General features: G+C 47.0%; 1 protein-coding gene across 2 annotated transcripts in view; it reads left to right on the plus strand.

Moving 5' to 3' along the window:
• Window positions 1-2,609: 2,609 nt before the first annotated feature.
• The window catches only part of LOC119446864 (derlin-2-like), a 61,223-nt gene continuing 38,954 nt past the window's right edge, over window positions 2,610-24,878 (plus strand). The window contains exons 1-4 of one of the 2 annotated variants that reach the window (XM_037711439.2): window positions 2,610-2,920; window positions 8,274-8,339; window positions 15,474-15,641; window positions 16,567-16,762. In XM_037711439.2, the coding sequence (XP_037567367.1) occupies window positions 2,810-2,920; window positions 8,274-8,339; window positions 15,474-15,641; window positions 16,567-16,762 (541 nt within the window). In that variant the 5' untranslated portion in view covers window positions 2,610-2,809. The remainder of the gene's footprint in view (window positions 2,921-8,273; window positions 8,340-15,473; window positions 15,642-16,566; window positions 16,763-24,878) is intronic. The other variant, XM_037711440.2, reaches the window with a different exon arrangement.

Below are 24,878 nucleotides of genomic sequence, written 5' to 3' on the forward strand. Positions count from 1 at the left end.
CTTTTTCAAAAATTTAGCTTGTACCGCTGCCTATGATTTTAAGAGATCAGGTCGTATCCATCTTTTCCCTGCTTTTTTTCCACCAGTACTCTAATCGTCTCTTGCTGATCTCTACGGCTGATCTGTTTATGTTTCCTTCCACTTTAAACCCAAGCGCTTCTGGGAGTTGCACGTTACCTACGGTTCTCGCTGGGTGGATCCCGTCGCATTCCATTAGGATGTGCTGAGTGGTCTCTGGATCTTTACTGCAGCATACACATGTCTCGTCTAGTTCCGAATATTTGTTCCGATATGTTTTCGTCCTTAGGCAACCGGCTCAAGCCTCAAATAGCAAGGCACTGCCCTTTGTGTTATCGTACAGATTTTCCCTTCTAATTTCTTTCTTCTCATTCTTGTAAATCTCCATTGTCCTTTTCGTTTCCATTCTTTGCATCCAATTCACGGTCTCTATTTCTCTCACTTTCTTTCCGATGACCCCTGGTTGTCTATTTACAGTTTCGATTATCCTGTACTTGGTTGCCAACTTCCTTGACCTCTTCCTCCATTCTGTGTCCACGCTTTTCATGTAGAGATACTTGTGCACTTCAGCCGCCCATTTATTTCCATCCATGTTCCTGAGCCTTTCTTCAAAACTAATTTTGCTTTGTGCTTCTCTGACTTCAAAAGAGGCCCAACCCATGTCACCATGCACTGCCTCATTTGTCGTATTACCGTGTGCTCCCAAAGCCAACCGGCCTACTGATCTTTGGTTAACTTCCAAACCCGCCAATATATCCGATTTTAAGCATATAATGGCATTTGCGAATGTTAGCGCTGGCACCATTACTCTTTTCCAGATTCCACGCACCACCTCATACTTATTGTGGCCCCACAGTGCTCTGTGTTTCATTAATGCTGCATTCCGCTTCCCCTTTATTTTCAGATTATCTTGGTGGTTGCTTGAGTAATTCTTTCCTTCGTTTATGTGTACGCCGAGGTACTTATATTGCTTCACTATGGGTATTACTTGCTGTTGAATTGACACCACGAAGTTACTCGTGTGTTCATTAAAGATCATAATCCCTGATTTCTCTGTGCTAAACTTAAGGCCTAGATTTGTCGCTGCGCTCCCACAGATATTCGCAAGTATCTGTAAAACTTTTTTATTGTCCGCTAGTAGCACAATGTCGTCTGCGTACATCAGTCCAGGGACCTTCTGTTGCACCATTTGTCCATTACGCATGTAGGATAAATCAAAACCTAATTCGCTGTTTTCCAGTCGTCTTTCTATGCCCTTGACGTAAAGCGTGAACAATGGTGACAGAGGGCATCCTTGCTTCAATCCTTGGTGAATTCCCACCATTTAATTTCCTTTTCGGCCTTCCCATGCCACTTGTACTTGGTTGTCTCGATATATCTCCCTCAGCAGCTCCACGAAATCGTCATCTATGCCTTCGTATTGAACAATATCCCACAACAATTCCCTGTCTACGTTGTCATAAGCTCCTTTAATATCTAGAAATGCTACCCATAAAGGTCTTTTCTGAGCTACTGAAATCTCTATGCACTGAGTTAGTACAAACATATTGTCTTCTAAGCGTCTGCCTGGCCTGAACCCATTTGTAGTTCCCCCAATACACCGTTTTCCTCCACCCACTTCGACAGTTCTAATTTTATGGCTTGCATTGCCATTCTATATATCACCGACGTTACTGTAACTGGCCTGTACGAGCTCGTCTTATCCTTATCTCCTTTGCCTTTGTAGATGAGATTCATCTTGCTTTCACGCCATCCAACGGGAATATTCTTTGTTCTAATCACTTGCTCTATGACATTAGTCAGCAGTGCCTTGCTTTTTGGACCGAGGTTTTTGATTAGCTGTATTGGGATTTCATCGGGTCCTGCTGCCGTGTTGTTAGGGATATTTTCTGCTGCCTTTTTCCAATAAAAGCTTTCTATGCTGAATTTTGATCTCTCAAGCCTCTCTGTTGATGCTGGATCTGTTGTCTGAACTACGCTTTTTCTCGAACCGAAGTTATGCCTGATAACGTCTGTGATGTACCGCAGCGCATCATCGCCTTCATAGATGTTACCGTCTTCATCCCTTATAGCCGTTTGCGAGTTTCTAGTTGGAGCTCCGAGTGCTTTTATATGGTTCCAGAATCTTTTTGGGGCGCCTTTGTCTCTTTTGTGAATGTTATGCACCCAACGTTCACTTGCGCATTTAATTTTCTCTTGCACGAGCTCACTCGCAACCCTTTTCTTTTCTCGGTATGTATTCCATCTAAGGAGCACCTCTTCTTCTTGTAATCCCAACTTTTTGGCTTCTCGATGAACCCTAGATGCCTCTTTACGCTCTTCTATAGCTTGTTTATAATTTCCTGTATTCTAGTACACTCTAGTAGTAGTGCACCGTACCACAGCGACGGTTGCCTCTGAGCATAGAGTTCTTCACTATCAGCGGCCGTGCTATGAGCAAAAAACAAAAACAAAAAAAACCCCCAAAATCACACAAACAAAACACATCATAGCTGCATCTTTCTTTTGTTTTTCAAATGTTGAGTTTCGGTTTCGTTTGTTTTCGTCAGAAGTGCTTTGGCTTATATTGGCTGGGATAGATGGACACAATTCATCCGGCAAGCAGCTCCGTGTCGGTGTGATGTCGGCAATACTACCTCTCCCTCTGTTGAAGCAGCGAGTTACACGTGGATTAGTACAGCAACTCACCCAGGAAAAGTGAAGAAGCCGCTATGCCACTAACCGAACCTGTGTTGTAGCCCGTGGCCCGACTCATGTGTGTGCACTTACCTCGAACACTGAGCGAGACGTGATGGCTCTGCGTATGTTGACGCAAGAATTTATGCAAGTCCCTGTTGTCACTCGGACATACACTGCAGCGTGCGTGCTTACGACCGCAGCAGTAGTAAGTAGTAGCATAGAGGTTGTTTGAGCGTTGTCGCCTCGTCAACAGATCTCGCACTACCGTCGTGGTGGGCGTTGTGTGTAAAGGAAGGGACACACAGAGACGCGGCGCTACCGGTGCGACCGTTGTTACCGTGCGCCATTCGGTCGATTCGTATAAGGTTGGAGAAAGCGCTCGGCTGCCTTGGCGCGCACGCGATGGCTGCAGTCTGTTTGTGCCATCCTTGAACAACGTGCGGTGAAGATGCAAGTAGAGCAGTATAGCCCATGTGTGAAAGGACTTGCATTGTTTTCGTGCACAAGGTGATGTGACCGCGTTTTCATTTTGTGTGACTTGAGGCACTAAAACGTCCATGATAATTTACGGTCAGATTGGAAAAGAAGCGCGCTAATTTCTGCAAGCGGTGGTAGAAGGAAGCAACAGCCAATTGCAGCTGCTATCACTGTACAAGTTCTTGATTCAGTAAAAAGAAAGTTGCTGAAACCAGTTGGAAATTTCCAGTTGAAATTATTTGGACAGTTCCAAATGTGTTTTGGGACACCCATTAGAAAGATTAGCAGATCCAATTGAATCAATTAGTTTTTTGAACACAGTTGGACCCCATTGGTTGCTCAATTGGACTCGTTGGGACCAACATGAAAAACAAAAGAAAGGGGGCAAAGCACCTATATAGGTCCTAATGTTGATATGACACGGATATACTTGAAACTCAGAAGCTTACTCGTGCATCAACACGCTATGATAATTGTCTTTAATTACGCACCCACCATTCACCACTTCACTATGACAGATACATGGGCAAGTGCTGTATAACTAAGGAAAATTTGGTTGACCAGGTGTTGTCAGGGGTTCATGAGAAATTGGTAAAGTTTCAAGATAGATTTTCAACTTCAAGTAAAGCTAAATGCTTCTCTTATGTTTATCACACCAATATACAAAGGTATTTTATTGAAAACTCGCATTATAATTCTGCTATTATTATTATCAGCTGTTTTGTTGTTTCACGAGATTACTCATCCACTGACTTCCCATTGTTTTCACTTGTGACCAATTGGGACACCAAGTTTCATTGATGGCCTACTGGAACCCACTGGACGTATCTTGATATCCAATTAATGATTTCCAATTCGAACCAATTGGATCCCATTGAAAAATCCAACTGGACTCAATGTTCTTTTTTTACTTTGTTGCCTAACACCTCTCATCAAGGCAGCCTTGAAACAATCTTGACAATTGCACATGTGTGGAATGGGTCGGTATGATCGTCAAGGGCCAAATTTAAGTGCTCCTTATAAACTTATCCTGTTGAACATCTGGAGGGCTACACATAGCGGCACCGCTAAGCTCTGCCCATTCTACTTAGAATGTCATAGATCATTACCAGAGAGGGCGCTGCGATTGTTCACTAACCATGGGAGTGATTGGTGTAGTAAATGGGTTTGGGGGGTATGATCTGCGTGCTTGTGGCTTCAGGTGTTATTGTGGCTTCGATTATTGCACTTTCTTTGCCTTCATTGTACTGAAGTTGAAAGCAATCTCTATTTTCCTAAATACAGAAGACTCTGTGAACATGCGTGATTGCTACTAATTGCAACGGTTCAGCCTGTCGAGGAGGCCAAATAAAAAATGCGCCAGGTGTCTCAACGCACTGGCTTGTGAGCGAGAAATTCATATGGGGGTTCTACGCCGCTTGTCCTTGCATGCATTCGTGGCGTAATGTTTCAATATTGGACTACAGGTCCTGTGTTCAGATCTTGCTGCTGGGCAATTTTGATAATGTTTCATTATTTATGACACACTACTTTGTTGAAATCTATGATTACTGCCCGTTACCCTACCTAACAATTCTACATTCTGCACTATGCTGGGATTGGCAGAGTATGAAATCTATTTCATTTCTTGTTTCTCCTGTTCAACAACACTGGGGATGAATTGCAACAAATGATTGAGGACCTTAATCGAGTAAGTGCAAGAGTGGGGCTGAAGATTAATATGCAGAAGACAAACACAATGTTCAATAGCCTGGCAAGGTAACAAGAATTCATGATCGCCAGTCAGCCTCTAGACGCTGTGCAGGAGCATGTTTATGTAGGTCGACTACTCACAGGGGACCCTGAACATGAGAAGGAAATTTACAGAATAAAAATGGGTTGGAGGGCATATGACAGGTGTTACCAAATCCTAACTGAGAGCTTTCCACTGTAGTTGAAAAGGAAAGTGTAGAATAATTGCATTCTACTGGTGCTAAGACGTATTTTTGGGCTAGTCGGCTTATATCCATAGTAAAACAGCGCCAGGAATTACACGAAGAAAGACACGTACACGTAGCGCCCTGTGTATGGGTCGTTCTTCGTCGTCTGGTCCCTTGTGTACTCTGGCGCTGTTTTACTACCAGTGCTAAGATATGGGGCAGAAACTTGGAGGTTAACAAAGCAGCTCGAAAACAAGTTAATAACCGCACAAAGAGCGATGGAACGAAAAATGTTAGGCCTAACATTAGACCTGAAGAGAGCGGTGTGGACCGAGAGTGCAAATGGGGATATCCAATATTCTGGTTGACGTTTTACGAAGAAAAAATGGAGCTGGGCAAGCCATGTCATGCCTAGGATGGATAACTGGTGGACAATTAGAGTTACAGCATGGGTCAGAGCCTCGTCTGTCTACTCACTTCGTCCCGTCCTAATGATGTACCAACCAGCCCAGACCAGCACACTCCTACAGAATGGGTGCCAAGGGAAGGGAATATGCAGTCGAGGATGGCAAAAAATTAGGTATGGTATGGTTAATAAGGTCCTTTGGAACGCGCGTCAGCATGTCGCGGGCCGGTCCCATGTCGGTACAGAAAGGCCGAGCCTCTCTGCTGCGTCGCGGGCCCGATGGACAGCCCATAGCTGGGCTTTCAAGATTGGGGCTGCTTAGGGCAGCCTCCCATTTGGACAACGTGACGCCGTCGCGTAACGCGGGGCACCACCAGAGCACGTGTTCCAAGTCAGCTAGGTCCGAGCATAGCTAGCAAACATTGGTCGATTGTATCTCTGGATAGATTCTGTGTAACAGTGTGGGGTTAGGGTATGCCCCGACCTGGAGTAACCCGAGTGTTAATGCCTGTGGTCTGCCTAGATTCCTATGCGGCGAAGGATATTGTTTCCGTCCTAAGTAAAAATGTTTGGTAAGTTTGTTATATGAGGTGGGGTGATAAAATGAGGAAATTTACAGGTGTGAGTTGGAATCAGCTATCGCAAGACGGGTAATGCTGGAAGAGGCCTTCGTCCCGCAGTGGACACAAAGATACTTTGTTAAAAAGGATGAGTCAGTAGGATGAAGAGAGAGAGAGAGAGGTTGATTTGAAGAAAGGCAGAGGAGGTCGGCTTGAGCGTTAGTTAGCTCTGGCCTGCTACTCTACACTGGGGAAGGGGGGGGGGGATAAAAAGAGCGATGAATGATGGTGGTAAGATTAGGAGGTGCGTACATATATACATGTCCATCACGTTGAGGTCGAACTAGAGTCGTGCATCGAGTCCAATGGCTTGAAGAAAGGCTATAGTCACTTCGATGACCACAGCTGCGCTGTTGGCGTCAGGCCAAGGACCTAATACAATCTCGTCAGATATTGGTCTTTTAGTCACTCGTTGAATAGTAGAAATGAGGCTCTGCCGTTCTCGTGCGTACGCTGGGCATGAGCGAAATTCGTGCTCAAGTGTTTCTGGCACTGGGCAGTGATCGCAGTTGGGACCAGTGTCACTGCAGCCTATAACCCCTCGTGAGTGCAACACCAAGACGAATCCGGTGTAACATACTTGTTATGCTCCTCTTGAGTATATGAGGCATGCGGAACTTCATTTCTGGGTCCCATTTGTGCAGTCGCCTGTGTCGTCAATCTGGATTGATCCAGTGCTCAAGTGTAGAGTTCCGCACCGAAGCAGGGCATTCGTGAGAACGCATTATTTACAGCTATTTTAGCGTCTGCTTGTTCATTTCCTATCGCACCACTGTAGGATGAAGGCTAACCATCATTCCCATGCATAGACACTAGCGCCAGTAGTGATTAATGCATGCTGTGACCAAGGCAAGTGGCTACTCATGCGACCACGTCGGGAATGTCATATGTATACATAATAGTTTGTTTACCTGTAAAGACAAGAACACAAATACAAGAAATGTAGACTTTTATTCAAACCAATAGTGTACTTCGGCCTGAAAACAGTGATTGTTTGCGGCAGCTGTTGTCTACACACACAAATTTTGGTGTGTGCGAAGAGACAAGAAAAGTAAAGAGTGTCTTCTAAATAGCTCGGCGATATGGTTGCACAGCTGAAAGGGAATGTCAATACTGTGGGTGCAGTGGCGACTGTAGAACCGTAATCTTGCACTAACATATGGTGCTCTTCTGGCGGCAGACTCACTAATGGTGAGGAGTACTTCAGTTTGGGCCAGCTGGTGCGCCATACTGCAAATTTAACCTGTGCAAATAAACGAGGGCACAAGAAACACATATACACAGGACCAGCGCTGCCTGTGTGGTTCATGCGTTCTCGTTTATTTGCGCTGGTTAAATTTGCAGTATGTCACTAACTGCTCTAGTGCTGTATGTACTCTTATATCCCCCTCAAGGATGCTTGTAAACCAGCGCGTCTTTTTGCACTGCAGGTGTGTGCAGGAAGTAAACTGAGGCGGCTGGATGCTGTAGAGGCGCGCACTGCATTTAAAACTCCATTTTGAGGCCCCTGTCGTTACAGTAACGAGAATAAAAGTGTCAGAAATAGTTGTGTGAACACACTTGGCTCAAATGAGACAGCAGCTGCATCACATACCCAAGGGGGTGAAAGATGGCCACATGAACTCTGTTTAGGTCTCGTTGAGGCATTGTGTATAATTGCAAATTCAGGGGGAGTAACGTTTCTCCACAAGAGAATATCAATTAACCACTTGCGACTATTTTTAATATAGTGTGTTCACATGGAATTAGTGTCAGAAAGCATTCCATAAGAGATACTTTCCATGTCTGTGTAGGATTCTTAGATACAGCAAAAGATTGTTTAGGGACTCTAAAAAATATAGCACTTAGCTGGTCAGCCACCGGCGGCAGGAATCTACTGCCTAGTGATTTCTTGCCATTTGCTGGTACAAACAAATCCTATTCAGGCTCACCCAGCGCCCATCCTGTCTATTTCTTGTTGGGGTATTTGGCGCTGTGAATATGTCTCACAGTCCAGTTCGTTCATCCCCTGCAACCATACGCAGATGCGAGTGTGCATAGGATATACAAGCCTGTATGACTACGTGATGTGCCTATTTCTTGCCTGCACAGTATGGGCTGTGTGTTCAATTTTGTTGCAGTTGTGTCATAAACCCCCTTTCTTTCTCTTTGCAGCACCTAGATATTATCTCGCCATTCCAACTGTACTTCAACCCAACCCTGATAATAAAGCACTACCAAGTAAGTATCTTGCCTTAAAAATGAAGGAGCAGCCTATTTTCACCATTCTGTCGTCTTTGAGTGCTCTAGGACTTGGGAATACATCAAAACAACTGAGAAAAGTATGTTGAGTGCTTCTATGAACAGTTACTGTGTTTATGCTACTGGAAGATAATCCCTATTTTTAATAGTGTAGTGACAAACACGGACGCCAGCAAAAGACGTAGAAGAAGACTGTTGTTGGCGCTCGCGCTCGCTCCGCTTGGCCGTTGACGGGAGCGCTGATCATTGAGATAAATCACGCCTTGACGTGAACGTGCGCTTGCATTTGGTGGAGGTTGCTGGTGTCAATCTTCACCCTGGAACTCCGTGCCCAGACCCTACCTCCAGCCTCGGCTATTCCTTACGACATGGCACCGCGAGATGCTACCTCACATCCGGCTGTCATCTGTTACGGTATTCCGAGGCAGCGAGACCCTGTTATATTCAGTGGCACCGAAGACCACGACGTACAGGACTGGGTGGCCTCCTACGAACGAGTGAGTGCACACAACAAATGGGATGATGCCACCAAATTAAACTGTGTCATCTTTTTCGTGAGCAATGTGGCACATCTATGTTACCGTAATCACGAAGTTGACATTGTCAACTAGTACTCTGTTAAGACAAGCTTTGAGGAAGTATTTGTCTGACCTGCTATGTGCAAGCTCCGCGCAGAACAGCGCTTGCGTGGTCGCGCCCAGCAATCCGGCGAAAACTTTACAGCCTGCGCTGAAGATGTAGACCTCTGCCGCCACATCAACTGTGTAAAGCTGAGAAAATCAGGCAAATAATGAACGGAATCGAGGCCGACACGTTTCACATGCTCGTTCAGAAAAACCCCCAAACAGGCGCCGACGTGATTCAGCTCTGCCAAAGTTACGACAAGCTGAGGAAACTGAGTTACGACAAGCTGAGACGCGTTTCCACGCGTCGCTCCAACTTCGACACGACAGGCATCTCGGCTCTCACCATTCGCAATGATTTTTGTGACCACAGTTTCTTACCGCAGCAAATACAGCAGTTTGCAAGGAAGTGGCATGGCAATTGTCCTTTGTGCCCTCCATTCCAGAGCCTACGCAATTGCTCGCTCCATTGCTTCGACACATCATTCAACAGCAATTTTCCGAGGCGCTGCCTAATGCCTAACAGCATCCACCTGTCTCTGCATCTCTGACCTTTGCTGACATTGCATCCAGATCTCGAGCTTTATTCAACATGAATCCCGCGCAACCACCAAGAGCTTTCTATGTGGCATGGCCACGTGTACGTCTGGCCCCGCTTCCTTCTCTGTGTCCTGCCCCACCGCCTGCAAACTCTTGGTGCATGGTGAACTGGCCAATCTGATATTTCTACCAGCTTCCTGGTCATGTAGCACGCTTTTGCTATTGCCACGGCTTCTGCATACATGACGGTGACTGAAGTCAAGGCTACGATCGTCATGAGCCACCACCACACCTGGTTTCGTCTGGTCCAGCACCTGAATCTATACCGCCGGGTCAATGCGCCTTTGGTGTTGCCGAAGGCCCCACGTCGCTGTTCACTTTCCTCTATGCTCCGTTGCCCCTAGCGGAAAACTGACCGTTGCAGTTCTAGAGGCAAGAACTGCGCTCATGTCGAAAACGGCAAGGCCTCCATTTTTTTCCTGCTAAGGAGATCACTGTGTATATTGAGGGTGTCACTGTGCAAGCACTTGTTGATACTGGAGCTGCTGTCTCTGTGCTCACTGTTGAACTATGTTGTAATTTGAGAAAGATAACAATTCCACTTTCTGACGTCTCCCTGTGTACGGCAACCGTCCACCATGTCCACCCTTTTGTGTCGTGCACAGCTTCCCTTATCAGGATGCTTTGTATGTTGGTGAATTTGTCGTATTTTCACCATGCTCACGCGACGTCATTCTGGGTTGGGATTTACTTTCCACACTGCCGTTGTGACTGTGCGCGTGCCGAAGTTGCATTATCGCCGATATGTGATGCCCCATCTGGGCTGTGTTTCTAACCTTTTCCAGAGTGGTCGTCGCCGCGGACACTGATATACCTCCTTTCTGTTCTGCTCTCCTGCCTTTCTCTTGCGACTCTGCTCCTGACTCTAGCGCTCTGTTTTCACCCTCCGAAGCCTGCACCTCTTGCAAAAATTTACTCCTTCATTTTGCCGTTCTCACAATTGAAAACTTTTATGGAGCCATTTATGTTATGAATCGGTTATCTTCATTCGCCACTTTATTCCATGGTAAATGTCTGGGCCGACTTGAGGAGATTGACTCCGTTTATCCTCATAAACTGCCCGATGATATGACCGACCTTCCTGTCACCACCTTTACTTCTGCTACCTCAACTGCTTCGTCATCCTCAGGTGTCTTCAATCCATCGATTCTCAACTCTCCGACACTTGGCGCACCCAGCTCTTGGAGCTCCTCAGCTGTTTTAGGACATCATTTGACCATCAACAACTTTCTTTGGGGCGCACATTCCATTTGCTATCGCTCACCACATCGACAGCGGCACCCACGCACATCTGTGCTAGTGCCCTTATAGAGTCTCGCACGCAGAACGCCGTGTCATTGATGACCAGGTTAACGATATGCTTCACCGCAGCGTGATGCATCTATCATACAGCCATTGGGCCTCCCCAGTTGTACTGGCAAAGAAAAAGAACGGTAGCATCAGATTCTGTGCGGACTATCAGCACCTTAAGAAAATCATACGCAAAGATCTTTATCCCCTGCCCCAAATCGACGACGCCCTCGACTGCCTGCAAGGGGCAGAGTTATTTTGTTCCTTGGATCTTCGATTGGGGTACTGGAAAATCCCCATGGATGAAACTGACCACCCCAAGACTGCATTTGTCACTCCTCATGGGTTATATGAGTTTAACGTGATGCCATTCATTCTTTGCAATGTGCCTGCTACTTTCGAACGCCTCATGGACAACATACTTCAAGGGCTCATATGGGACACGTGCCTTTGTTATCTGGACCTTGTAGTCTTCGAGGGACTTCGTTTCGCATCTCACCCTCCTCTCAAGTGTCCTAACTTGCTGGGCTGCAGCTAAATTTAAAGAAGTGCCATTTTGCTGCATGCTGGTTCACCCTCTTAGACCGTGTGTTTGCAAGGATGGTGTTCTTTCTGACCCTGCAAAGCTTCGAGCCGTCGCCGAGTTTCCCAGGCGGAATACAATGAAAGAACTCTGCAGTTTTGTCGACCTTTTTTCATATTTGCGCCAATTTGTCTGCAGCTTAGCGTCCATAATTACCCCTTTGGCACAGCTTCTCGCCGACAACCAAGATATCTTGGCTTGGTCTCCCGCTTGCGAGCATGCATTCACCACTTTATGCCATCTCCTAACATCCCCTCCTATTCTGCGCCATTTCGACCTGGACGCTCCTACGGAAATCTACACGGGCATGAGCGGTGTTGGCCTCGGCACTATTCTTGCCCAATGCAAGTCTGGCTTCGACGACTATGTTGTCTTTTACGCCATCCGCACCTTCACCATAGTAGAAGCAAACTATTCTGTTATGGAGAAAGAATGTCTAGCCATTGTTTAGGCGATCACAAAATTTCGACGTCATGTCTATGGCCGACCATTCGACGTCAGGACTGATCACCGTGCCCTGTGCTGGCTGTCTTCCCTCAAAGATCTATCTGGTCGCCTCGCTGGTTAGGCACTACGTCTCCAAGACTATGCTATTCGTGTCGTCTACAGGTCCAGCCGTAAACACGCAGATGCTGACGCCCTTTCTCCTCTTGCCCACGAGCCTAGAGCTGCGTCTGTCCCCAGCTATAATTCTTTGTTCCTTACATATGCCAACACGCCATCCAAGCAGTGCCAGGATCCTTGGATAGCCTCTCTCTTAAAGTTCCTGTCTGGGCTGTCGCCGCGTACCACCAAGCGCACGCTTCGATGCACTGCTCGTCACTTTACCATACGCGATGGTCTTCTGTACCGCCGTAGTTACTTATCTGATGGCCGTAAGTGGTTGCTGGTGATTCCTCGCCGTCTACATTCCGACATCTGTGCCTCCTTTCATGCGGACCTGCAATGCACCCATGCCTGAGTATTAAACACCTACGCACGCCTGCGGCTTCGGTACTACTGGCATGGAATCTACCGTTTCGTCCGACAGTAGGTCCGCTCGCTCGTGCTCCGAGTGCTAATGCTGCAACAGCCCACCTTACATGACGACTGGGCCACTCCAACCCCTGCCCTGTCCCACTTGGCCTTTCGACTGCATCGGAATTAATTTGTATGGACCCCTTCCGAATACTCGAAATGGCAACCTCTGGGGCTGTGGACCACCTCACGTGCTACGTCAAAACTTCAGTGCTTCTGTCTGCCATATTATGTGAAGTTGCCTTATTCATACTCTATAACCTTGTTCTTCGGCACGGTGCGCCTCGTGAGGTACTGTGCGATCGCGGACGTTCCTACCTCTCCAAAGCGATAGAAGCCCTTCTACATGAATGCAACATTGACCATTGCACTACCAGCTCATATCATCTCCAAACCAAACCAACAGAATGACTGAGCACTTTAATCGCACACTAGGTGAAATGCTTGCCATGTTAGTTTCCGCTAACCATACCAATTGGCACAAGATACTACCTTTCCTTGCCTACGCTTACAACAGTGCCACTCAGTCTACCACAGGATTCTCCCCGTTCTTCCTTCTATACGGTCTTGAGTCTTCCTCCTCCATGGACACTATCCTCCCATATCGCCATGATGCCTCCGAATCCACGACTCTGTCTGAAGTCACACCACCTATGCCGAGGAATGTCGCCAGCTCACTTACCTCGCGAGACCAGGCCTGCCAGAAAGACTGTCACGACCCTAGCTCCTCTTTGCCGTCATATTCACCTGTTACATTGGTGTGGCTCCGCGTTTCCTTCTCGGCTCCTGGCCTTTCCACAAAGCTGTTGCCTAAGTATGACGGTCCTTATTGGGTTCTATGTGAGACGTCCCCTCTCAACTACATCATTGAGCCCCTCCAGCCGTCTACGGACCAACGGCACCGCGGCAACAAAACTGTTAACGTTGAACGGCTGAAACCACGCTACGACCTGCCAGTATCGTCGTTTCCTTAGGTCACCAGGTTGGCTCATTTTCCACCGGGGGTAATTGTAGGGACATGCAAGCAAAAGACGTGGAAGAAGACTGTTGTTGGTGCTCGCGCTCGCTCTGCTTGGCCGTTGACCGCACCATCTTCGTGTCGCTTGATCATTGTGATAAATCACGCCTTGACCTCAATGTGGGCTTGCAGTAGTTGTAACTGCAAAGGGGGTTGGTGTACATGGCAACCTACATGGATCATAGATATACAGGTTAAATTATGTAAGGTACGACGGACTAACCAGAAACTGGATGCCAGCATCAGTTATAGTATTCTCAAGAATAACATTCCACTGAAGCTCTTAGCCAGCATGAGCACAGACGTGCTTTCGGGTGACTGCAGGAGAGCATGTTGTTGCAGAACAGCTAGGACCCATTTTACCTTGCCATCATTATGAGAGCTGGGCATATTGATTAATTACTGGTTAATTGGTACCAATTGTCATGAGACTGCAACGATTAGACGGTTGCCTGGACTTCTATGAAAAATTCCACCAAGAGGCATGGTAAAAGAGGCCCTATGAGATCTGCATGCAGCCCTAGCTGACCACCCATGGAGAACCAGCTAATTGCCAAACCGTTCAAGAAGTTGAGATGCAACAACGGAGAGAGGTGTCGCTCCTTCTAGCAAATGTGCACTGCTTTTTACCTCTTTCTTCATATTGTCACGTGCCTTGAGAGAGAACGGGCAATGCGCCGTTTATTGAGGGTAGCGGGCTCCTGAAAAACACGGCACTGGGAGCTGGCTATTGAGCGGGCGGAGAAGCACGCGCACTTCTTTCATCTTGTCCATGCCTGCCTCTTAGCACTGTACCCACTACTGCTGTTGGCAGTATTATTAGGACAGCAGACATTGTGTTTCCTCTTGTCCCTCTTCACTTGGTGCTCAATGAACAAAGGTGCACGTGTTGTTGCGCTCTTTCGCCAAGAAGGTGGGCTCAACAGCTTCTTCAGACCATCTGATTAGAGGGACATGACATCACTGGTTTTCCTGGTGTAGGAATCTGGGGAACATGGATGAAATTTTAGGAGACATCTTGTGTATGGTAGACAAGCTGCAATTTAATATATAAGGTGCTCCCAGTGTGATGTAGCTGTGTGCTCCAATAATCATGTAGTGAATACGGTAATTGTGCAACTATTAATAACCCTTAATCTAATGTTTGATCTAATTTCTCATGTAAATATGTATATAAACCCCTTTAGTGTTCCTTCAACCTCCCTACTTTGTAACTCCTCAGCAACAAGCCACTCTCATCATGAAGTCAAGGATCATGTGTTAATGAGGCACTTGACTTGCTAAGTAGTGTTATTGTAGTACAACCAAGCGTTGCAGGAACACCATGTATATGTGGCTTTTCTGGCTGGCTCGAAACATTGCATGGCGTAACATTTTTTCAGTGTTACTCTTTTAATGCCACGTTCAAGTTGATAAGTTGCCTGTTTCATGTGGAATAAATGACAAGTTGGCAGAATGAGTAAAAAGCAAACTTGTCAGTAGAAAGAGTAAAATTTGCGGGAACATTATCGTGGCACCACCTGTCAGTTCAGCAGCAAAACTAGCCACGCACTCTGTTTTGTCTTAGCAAGGATGGATGGCGTCACTGTTCCATTTCTTGGTAATTCTCTTTTACATGGTTTCAGATTACTTCTGTTGTGTCTCCCTCTTCCGTCCTTTAGCCAGGCATTCTTTCCAGCTTTATTCTGTACGCAAGCTGCTTCCACAAAGCATCAAGTTGCCTTATTTAATTGTGCCGAGTGATACACTTACTTTAGTGTTGTGGGAGCTGCCAAGTGTTTTAGTGCGCATAAGATGCTTAGACAGTGCATCAGGCAAACTGTCTCAGGTATTATGCATTGGATGAATGACAGTGCTGTGGAAATTGAGTTACTACCATTCTTTGTATCCGAATTGCGTCTGCAATGTCATTACTGCTATTTCTGAACCATGCGCTTTGCTTGCAACCAGTAAACTGGACATTTTCTCACCTTGTTGTGCAGGTATGGAGATTGGTAACAACTTTCCTGTTTTTTGGAACTCTTGGCTTTGCCTTCTTCTTCAACATGCTATTCACTGTCAGATACTGCCGAATGCTCGAGGAAGGCTCGTTTCGAGGAAGGACAGCTGACTTTTTCTACATGTTTCTGCTCGGTGGATCGTTGATAATTGTATCCTTTTTATGTTTGGTTCTGGAGTTGACTCTTTTGAAGATGTGACAGAATATGGCCGCGTAATTTGTGCATCAACATTGCTGAATGCACGTACATAATTTTCTGTGATGTCAGGGAATGCTTTTTGCTGCATCGAGGCGTAGTGCCTGACATTAATTTGCACTCAAGTAGAACTTGTTCTAAAATATCAGAAGTCGCAGTTCCGCCCGAAAGGCGAAGCATCGATTGCAATAGCAAACTAGTGGTCAGCTATACAAAGTAGCGATAGTAGTTTTATCTGCTATATAAACTTGTAAACGTAGGCTTGCTAATTAAATTAACAAGTATGCTGTCAAGCGCACACAAGCAAACATGAACGCATCTCGCTCGATGGCCGCTGAAACTCGCTGTCAAAATGCTGTAGTGACTAAACGTGGCAGCAGCAGCGAGTGAATTGACCTTCGTCCCGTCGCTCTTATCAACGAGAATTAAGCCGTGAAAACACAGTGCAGGGCGGAAGGACTCTGCCCCCGCCGCAGATGGCTTTCAAGATACAGCCGCCCGGGTGGAAGTGCGCGGCCTCCCCCCTTCCCTACCCTCCCTCCAGAGCGTTGCGTGCGAGTGGAAGATGGCGCGCTTCCTTCCCGCTTCGCTCTCTTGCGTGCGTGAGATAAGAGCGGCGATCGCATGCTCTCCCTCGCACGCTTTCACCCGCACATACAGAATACGGTGCATGGCGGCAATTTTATCACGCTTGGACTTTATACAGAACCTCATGGCGACGATGACAGCAGAAATGCGCTTGGAATGTCCATATCATTGCTACTGCAATCATATGCTGTACCTAATACAGCAACCACCGTTGCTCGGAAACATGACCTTAAACACATGAAAGTGAGAAAGGTGCAACCAAGTGGTTAAGCATTCCTTAGTGCCACTGCAGGTGATAGGGATGTTTGTCAACCAGCTGTTCCTGGGGCACGCCTTCACCACAATGCTAGTGTACATTTGGAGCCGGCGGAATCCGTACTTCCGGCTCAACTTCTTTGGGCTCATAAACTTTCAGGCACCGTACCTGCCGTGGGTGCTGCTGGGCTTCTCACTCATTCTGGGCAACTCGGTGATCGTCGACATCGTAGGTGAGGCCTCAACCCATACTACATCACCTCTGCACTCCACTGGTTTGGTGCAACCAAATAGGAGGAGGCACATATTTGTCAACAATACAATGCTTTCTGGTGCACATACTGGTGTTGCTTTCTCTGTGATGAGATGATGTGAGGCAGTTTACTTGTTGGAAAAAAGAACAGGCTGTGAAACATACTACGTAGTTTTACGTGTGTGTGTTGGGAATCATATTGCAATGTTATTAGACACTATAGCAGGTACAAAACTGACTGTCATTATCACTGTTTGTGGACTTACACAATGTGGCATTGATGAAGTTCGCTACATCGCACAGTTCTTATACGTATCTTTGGTTGTATAACCCACATTGTGCTTTGGTGGAATCTGGTGTTGTCCGCACCTACAAATAATGCATTATTTGAATCCTAAAAGGACATGGAGGAGGAATAATTAAGTTGTAATAAAAAACTGTACTTATGCAAAACTCTTTGTGAGACGATTAAGTCGGAAAATATGCAAAACAGGTGGTCTCAATCTCTAGCTCATATTGACATCATGGATTTTATTTGCTGGAGACTAAATAGTAATTGCTATTTAGTATGCAAGGGCTGTAGTTCCCTCTAGAGGGTAATAAAACACATTGCAATCTTTTAGAAACATTTACTGCTCAAAAATGGCGCAAGCGCGTGAAAATATTTTAGAATTCGTAACGCCATGCTGGTGTGCTGAGCCACAATAGGTATAAGAATTTAATTTTGATCTCCGTCACCTTTTGTGTCCCTTTAACAACCCCTTCCGTGCCGCGCTGCTATCTCGACCAAAAATGACCAAATTTTTACAGGAAACATTGCCGACAATCTTTTTAATGTTTATTTATTCAAACTCTCACGCATTATTGCAAAACCAAAGCTTAACAGCACTATGCCATACAGTGAAATCTCAATATAACGAACTTCAGGGGACCGCGGCAAATTGTTTGTTATTCTTAAAGGTCGTTATAGTGAAAGTCCCAAAATGAACCATTTTGCCCATTAACCCATCAGTTTATCAGTTGTTATCGTATGAGCTATCCACGAGAATGTTGCTGTGGGCTTTCGGCCTGCGCTGTAGATTATGCATAGATTGTGCCCCCCCCCCCCCCCTTATATAGAGTGGCGCGCGCAAAAGAGATGCTGACACCGGGAAAACCACCGACAAAGAAGAAGCTCCAGTCGCCTATAAAGCGTAATGTTGCTTTTTGTTTGTTTGCTTTTCACATTCTGTGCCGTGGACACCGCAGCTGTCTCGCTCTAAGCGCACACCTGAACTATTCCAAAGTGCAAGCGTGTGTAAACAACATTGTCCGGAAGGTGCGACTGTGTGGCATCCCCGTGAGCACGGAGGTTGCATTTCTTCACGCGCTTAGCTGGTACGGCTGCAGAAAGCAGCGCAAAAGAAAAAAGAGGTGGGCGCAGAAAGAAGGAAGAGACGTGCCTCCGTTGCTAGGCGACACTTGTTTGGGCGAAGCATGCGCTATCAAAACCTGCTGCGTTGTCACCTCTGCAATAGAGAGAGAGATAAAGAAAAAAAAAAACTTCATATGGCGTTTTTTTTCCTCCGTCACGGTTTTTCCAAACCGATGCGCTGCGCCACCCACTTGTACATGTTTATGGCTAGGGTTCCGTCCATTTTTGGTCTGCTACAACAAAAACTCAGATCCCGAATTTGATGCAAGATCGTTTGATTCTATGCAAAAGCTTTTACGTCTCATCACTTCCATATGCATTTTGAGTAGATTAGTTATCAATAGGTTCCGTTTTCAAGATCTGTAAAATCTCAGGTAGATAATAAAGGTTTCTCAAAAATTTGCCGCCGTGCGACCAGCGTCGGCCATGTCTATGTTCGCACCGCCCTCATTCCAAGTGCTTGCGTATCTAGTTTCCTTCCACTCTCTCGTGGTGGCAGTGCCGTTGAAATGTCATGCCTCTCTAGTTTCCTCCAGCTCCTCGGGGTGCTGGTCCCGTCGTCCACGCGAATGTACATAAAAAAAAGCAGAAAAACAAGTTGCCGTTCTCCATTTTGAATTTAACTTCTCTTCTGTTGTCGTAATGGGGAGGCCACATATAGTCCGGACTCCCGTGGAGCAACGCACCTACGAAGAACGATGGCAGGAGCAGAGACGAGAATGCAATCGTTTCCGGCAGGCGGCAAACACCACCAATGAAAATGTGTTCGTACCTTTGTTCAAAAATCTGGGTAACCTTTGTGTCGTGCGCTAAACAGCTTCGCTGGTCATCCACCTTCACAGAGTGGAATGGCTCATGATTTTTTTGCGCCTTGTCCTAGCTTAGCTGTTCTAACCTAGTCTATTATTCTGACTGCCGTAAAGGATGCACAAAAATCTAAGAATCCCCGGATTTCAGAATATTAGTTCAAAGTACTGAGGCATTTACATGACACGGAAACTGAATAACGATCGTTATTCTGAAAAGTTGGGTATTCTGAAGTTCGTAGTACTGAAATATCTTTACATTGAAACGATAAGCAGTCAGCAGGGGATTAATGAAATGTTCGTTGATCTGAGAAGTTTGTTAATGTGGTATTCGCAGTAACGAGGTTTCACTGATGAAAAAAGTTGCGGCAGACCCCATCTCACGATGACTATTGACAGTAATGCGTTAGCGTTGAATCAATGTAGCGACACAACATATTGCCACCGTTCAAAGCGAGTTACGTATGAGGCGTCTACTGCAGTGGAACTCTTTTTTTGCACGTTCTTAAGAACACTTGGCGCTATCTAACGGCACCGCTGCAAAGCCTGCGCATGGACTTGGAAAACGCCGAGAAATGCTTCGTGCAGTAACCGGGATTCTTTCTCGCACTTCTTTCTGGACACGTTGCGCCATCAAGTGCCGAGACGTCGCCTCCATGACGAAAAGCGGGGCACTCCGGTGCCTTCCGAGAATTGTTCCCTCGCTTGCCGCACACCCAGTGACCCAAGTTGGCGAGAGGTTCATTGGAGAGTGGCACACATCATTTATGGCGCAGCTCGTTTGCGTGAAAGATGCTCTTTAAATAAGCAGCACATGCCCAGCGCAATTGCAGCACATCCTGGTAATGCGTCGGGTTGCTGTCCTCGAGGAACGCTTGTCACATGTGTTCAATTCCGCTCAGAATCGGATAAATTGTAGAGTGGCACATTCCCAGTGGCAAACACCTAGTTACCCAATTGGCGTCAAAGACATTCATTCCAAGTTGGCATCAAAGAGTTTTCTTGAACAGAGGTGCCTACCCAGTCTCACATCTTCGATGACCCATGTCGGTGTGAAAGAGCTTTGTTGAAGAGAGGCGTGTATGTATGGGCACATACTCAGTAAGCCAAGTTAATTGGATGGTTGGTTTCCATCCCTCGGCACAGCAGCAATGCGCTACACGTTCACCCAGAGAGTGACCCAGGTAGGCAGGAAAATGGTTGGATACAAACATACATAGATGCAGACATGCGCATAGCCCACAGTAAGTGTTCAAAGAATGCTAATGCACTATGTCGGGATAAGGGGGGCGTTCCCTCGAAGAGAATAATACACTAGGTAAAGAATGGCTTCCGACTTACCAACTGGGGAATACGGGGGGGCCGCGGCGATTGCCGCGGCAAGAACGCGGTTGACTAACCACGTGCGGGAATACGAGAGCGGCGGCGGAGACTTCCGCCATTGCCGCTTGCTGGAGACCAAAGAGACGACCCGGGCGATGTCCGCGGGATCTCATGTGACCCACCCGGTGGCGCTGCTAGCGCTTGCGATTCCTGTGCGCAGCCCGCGGAGGGAAAGTTTCCCCTCTCCCAACTCTCCCTAGCGCGCATGCGTCTGCCGCGACGTTCGCTGCGCGTGCGGCGGTCATGGGACCCAAGGGTTCCCACATCCCTCCACCCTTAAATATTGCCCTACGGCGGAGAAATCGCTGGAACGACGGCATTGACAAAGTATCCGGGCAGATGCGATGGTAAACTCCGGCAGGAAATGTCCGATTCACGTTGATCGGCAGCACAGTCCTGTGTGGCGGCCGCCCACATGTGGCAGCCGTCACAGTGGTTGACGATGACGGGGGCTGAAGATGGCTTGCCCTCAAGATGCGCGCCGCAATGTCCACCCGGGAACAGCGAGTCAGGACTTTCTCGAAGCGGCGCGCGCGCCGGCTCGATGAACCTCGCACCGACGCATCCTCGTGGGAGTGTATGATGGTGGGCCTCCCTCATTGTGGCTGCCATGTGCTGCTGCATCGGGCCGCGAACAGGGAGGGGCCGAGACAGCAGGCAGGGACGTGGACCATGGTAGCAATAGCAAGTCGAGGCGGCTTCACTCGTTCTGCAAAGTCGCTCAAATGCACTCCACAAACACTTAGAATTAAGGCAGTAGAGGCCGCCGCAGCGTCGGCCGTCTGACACGATGCTGAACCACCCGTCTACCGCATAGATTTATGCGGCAACGAGAAAAAAACAAAAACAATCCAGTTCGTTTGAATGAAGTTATTCGCTTCGACCGAATTTTTCCGGTCTGATACAGCGCGAAAGTGGGCGATGCTCGTATGAACAAAGCGCTCTCTGGTCCCCCGAGATTTCGGTTATTCCGCCCGCAAAATATTCAGTTCATCTGAACAAAATAAGCTTTCTATTTCGAACGAGGTTTCTCCGCGCGGCGAGTATAGTAGAACTAGCGAATCCGGTTGCACCCGCTAAATGTCACGGCATGGTCGTCTTCGAACATGCGACCGGCAGCTCCGCAGAGCCTTAGGCCTAATCGCGTCCATGACGGATACCAATGCCACAAAAGACCCATAAAGGATTCCAATGAGCCGCCGCGAGGAGATGCAGGCCTAGCTAAGTGGTCCCCGCTCGCTGCTCAACACGCAGCTTCCGAGCAGACTCCTGGGACTGCGCCCTGCTGACGTCCTAGCCAGCGTTTCCGGCGCCCAGCTCCCAGAGCCAAAGATACAGAAAGGAGGCTATTTACATATGTTCAAGGAAAATCGACCACCGCGTCGGCTGCTGCACTCACTCGCTTCGGGCGTACTCTTAAAAGAAAACTCGCTGCAAATCTCAGCGTCTACACGAGTTCGGTGACACTAGGGCAGCGTTAACTCGCATTCAAGAAAGCACATGCCCAATCTAGCTAGCAATCACGCCTTCGGTTGAGGCCTAACGCTGGTCCGGACAAAGCCTTCAGGCTTCCTCGCATCCGAACCGATTGTCGTCCCGTTTTCCAAGAGCTTGCCCCACGTTGGGAACGCCAAAATGTCGGGATAAGGGGGAGATTCCCTTGAAGAGAATAATACACTAGGTAAAGAAGGGCTTCCGACTTACCAACTGGGGAATACGGGGGGGGCTGCGGCGATTGCCGCGGCAAGAACGCGGTTGACTAACCACGTGCGGGAATACGAGAGCTGCGGCGGAGACTTCCGCCATCGCCGCTTGCTGGAGACCAAAGAGACCCGGGCGATGTCCGCGGGATCTCACGTGACCCACCCGGTGGCGCTGCTAGTGCTTGCGATTCCCGTGCGCCGCCCCCGGAGGGAAAGTTTCCCCTCTCCCAACTCTCCCTAGCGCACATGTGTCTGCCGCGACGTTCGCTGCGCGTGCGGCGGTCATGGGACCCGAGGGTTCCCACAACTAAAAGAACTAAATGTTCATACTCTTTGAACTCTAGTGGGTCACCAGTGTCCTCCCCATCAAACATCTTACTGGTGATGCCAAAAACAGGATGGGCATGCAGGGGCTTTGTTTACGTCGAGTTCACACCACTGCCTTGTGATGTCAATGTCGACATAAGCGCCACTCCCAGAATACAAGTCGAGTGCATTGAGAATCTCGGTGCTTCAAGAGCAGTACACTTCATCTTTGCAATCACTTGATTCATTGCTGAAATCCACTTTTAAATGCGAAGCATTTCTTGGCGAACATTTGCTATTTTGACAGCATCTATCTATCTATCTAGCCACCTACGTCTTTGTGCTCTCATGGTCGTTTCGTTAACTTGGTATGTACCACAATTGGCATACTATGTCAAGAGTAAATGACAAACATAAATGATATCTCATGACATTAATGGTATGACATGCGTGTTCATGTAGGTCATGAAACAGCCGCCTACGTCTTGGTGCTCTCATGATCGTTTCGTTAACTTGATAGGCACCAAAATTGGCATAGTATGACAGGAGTGTATGACGAACATAAGTGATAGGTCATGACAGAAATGTTACAAGCGTGTCATGTCAGTCATGACAATGATCCGGAGAAATGGGTTAGGACGTGTGTACTAAGTGAAGGAAACACTAAAGGATGCTGCTGGAAGTCATAGTCATGAGCATGGCTCAGCAAAAGTGACAGTGACTCAGCGAAAAATGATGAACACTCCCAAGCCACAGGAATAGGTTCGGACGTGGGCACTAAGTAAAAGAAACACTAAAAGATGATGATAGAAGTCATAGTCACGACCATGACTGAGCAAAAATGTCAATGATTCAGCGAAAAAATATAAACACTCAAAAACTACTGAAATGTGTTCGGACGTCGGTACTAATTGAATGAAACAATAAAGGATGGTGGTAGAAGACATAGTCAATAGCATGACTCAGCAAAAATGACAATGACTCCACGAAAAAAAGATTAACACTCAAAAACCAATGGAATGGGTTCGGATGTGGTATTAAGTGAAGGAAAAGGCTAAAGGTTGATGGTCGAAGTCACATTCATGAGCATGACTATGCTTTCACCTTAAGGTCTCTTAGGTGTAGCTAAAGAGACTCCTGAGGACTCATGTCATGAATGTCGTGTCATGCGTGTCATGTATATCACGAAAGAGCCACCTATGGCTTGGTGCTCTCATGGTCGTTTCGTTAACTTGGTAAGCTCCCCGCACACTGCTTCGCATAACATCGATTCCCACAGGGCGTGGGATCTGCCGGCTTTTATTTTCCGCAAACGAAGCTCGAGCTGACAGTGGCCCCATTCTTGAAGACTCCAGTTGCCAAGTTCTTTTAATTACCCTGCGAGAATAAACTCCCTCTTGTTTGCCCATGGATTGTGTGCTGCCATTTACTAAAAGCTTGACAAAATACAAAGACAAGACCAGTTCGTCCATGGCACTGCCAGAAAATGAAAAATAGCGTCGACGTGCATAGTTCGTCCAAGGCACGGAAGGGTTTGTTAGAGCAGCCCTGCAAGTTTCAAAATGATTGGGTGGGAGAAAACCTAAAATTTTCCAAAGTGCCATTCAGCACCTCTGTCCCTTTGAGCGTGTCACATGGTGCATGACAGAAAGGTAGCAAAATGTCTGCTCATTAGATGGTAAGCACAACTCTTATTTTGCAAATATTGAAGGCAATAATTTACAGCTAAAAATGCTTGCAGATTAATCTGTTCCTTCCAAGTGTGGGGGGTATCTTGGAACTTAATTGACTTTGTGAAAAGCAGTGACATTTCAGACAAGGTTTTATATATTTGCACTAAATGTGTAGACATTGTTTTACTGCCATTCTTGAAAACTGTTTTGCAAGACTACCGTCGGCCTCAATAGTTGACTGAACATAAGCATCCACATGCTGAGATCACACGTGGACCATTCTTTCCTGCAATAGCAGTAAGCCTATCCTATGCGTTTGCTGTTTGCCTACTAGATAAATGGCAGGCTTCGGCAACTAGGAGGCCATGACAAGTGTGATATGGTTGTAGGAATTCGCAGCTAGCACCTCCTGGGTCATGCAGGCCATGTGGCAGGTTGCAATGCCGTCATATAATGTGTACAGGGGGCCAGACCTTTTGGCGGTGGTGATCTTTGACCGCCCACGGTTGGCACTCGCATCTGCTGATGAGGGCATTGAACTGAAGCGGAACGGAAAAAAAAAGAAATGTTGCACAAGCCATGACTGAACCAGTGCACTAAAACTGTCTTTCACTCCGGAACGAAATCAAAAAGAATAGTGGTTTTTGATTCACGGTCTGCAGTCACAAAAAAATACTTATGCTAGAACTGTTTGTCAGAGCAAATGCCAAACAGTCATGATTCTGGACATACTATTACTAATAAAGGTGGTCGGCCACTGTCAAACAGCTTTTAATAATGAAAGTCTGTGAATTCAGCCCCAGGTCAATTT

This window comes from Dermacentor silvarum, chromosome 3 (genome assembly GCF_013339745.2).
Source record: "Dermacentor silvarum isolate Dsil-2018 chromosome 3, BIME_Dsil_1.4, whole genome shotgun sequence".
Classification (NCBI taxonomy): Eukaryota; Metazoa; Arthropoda; class Arachnida; order Ixodida; family Ixodidae; genus Dermacentor; species Dermacentor silvarum.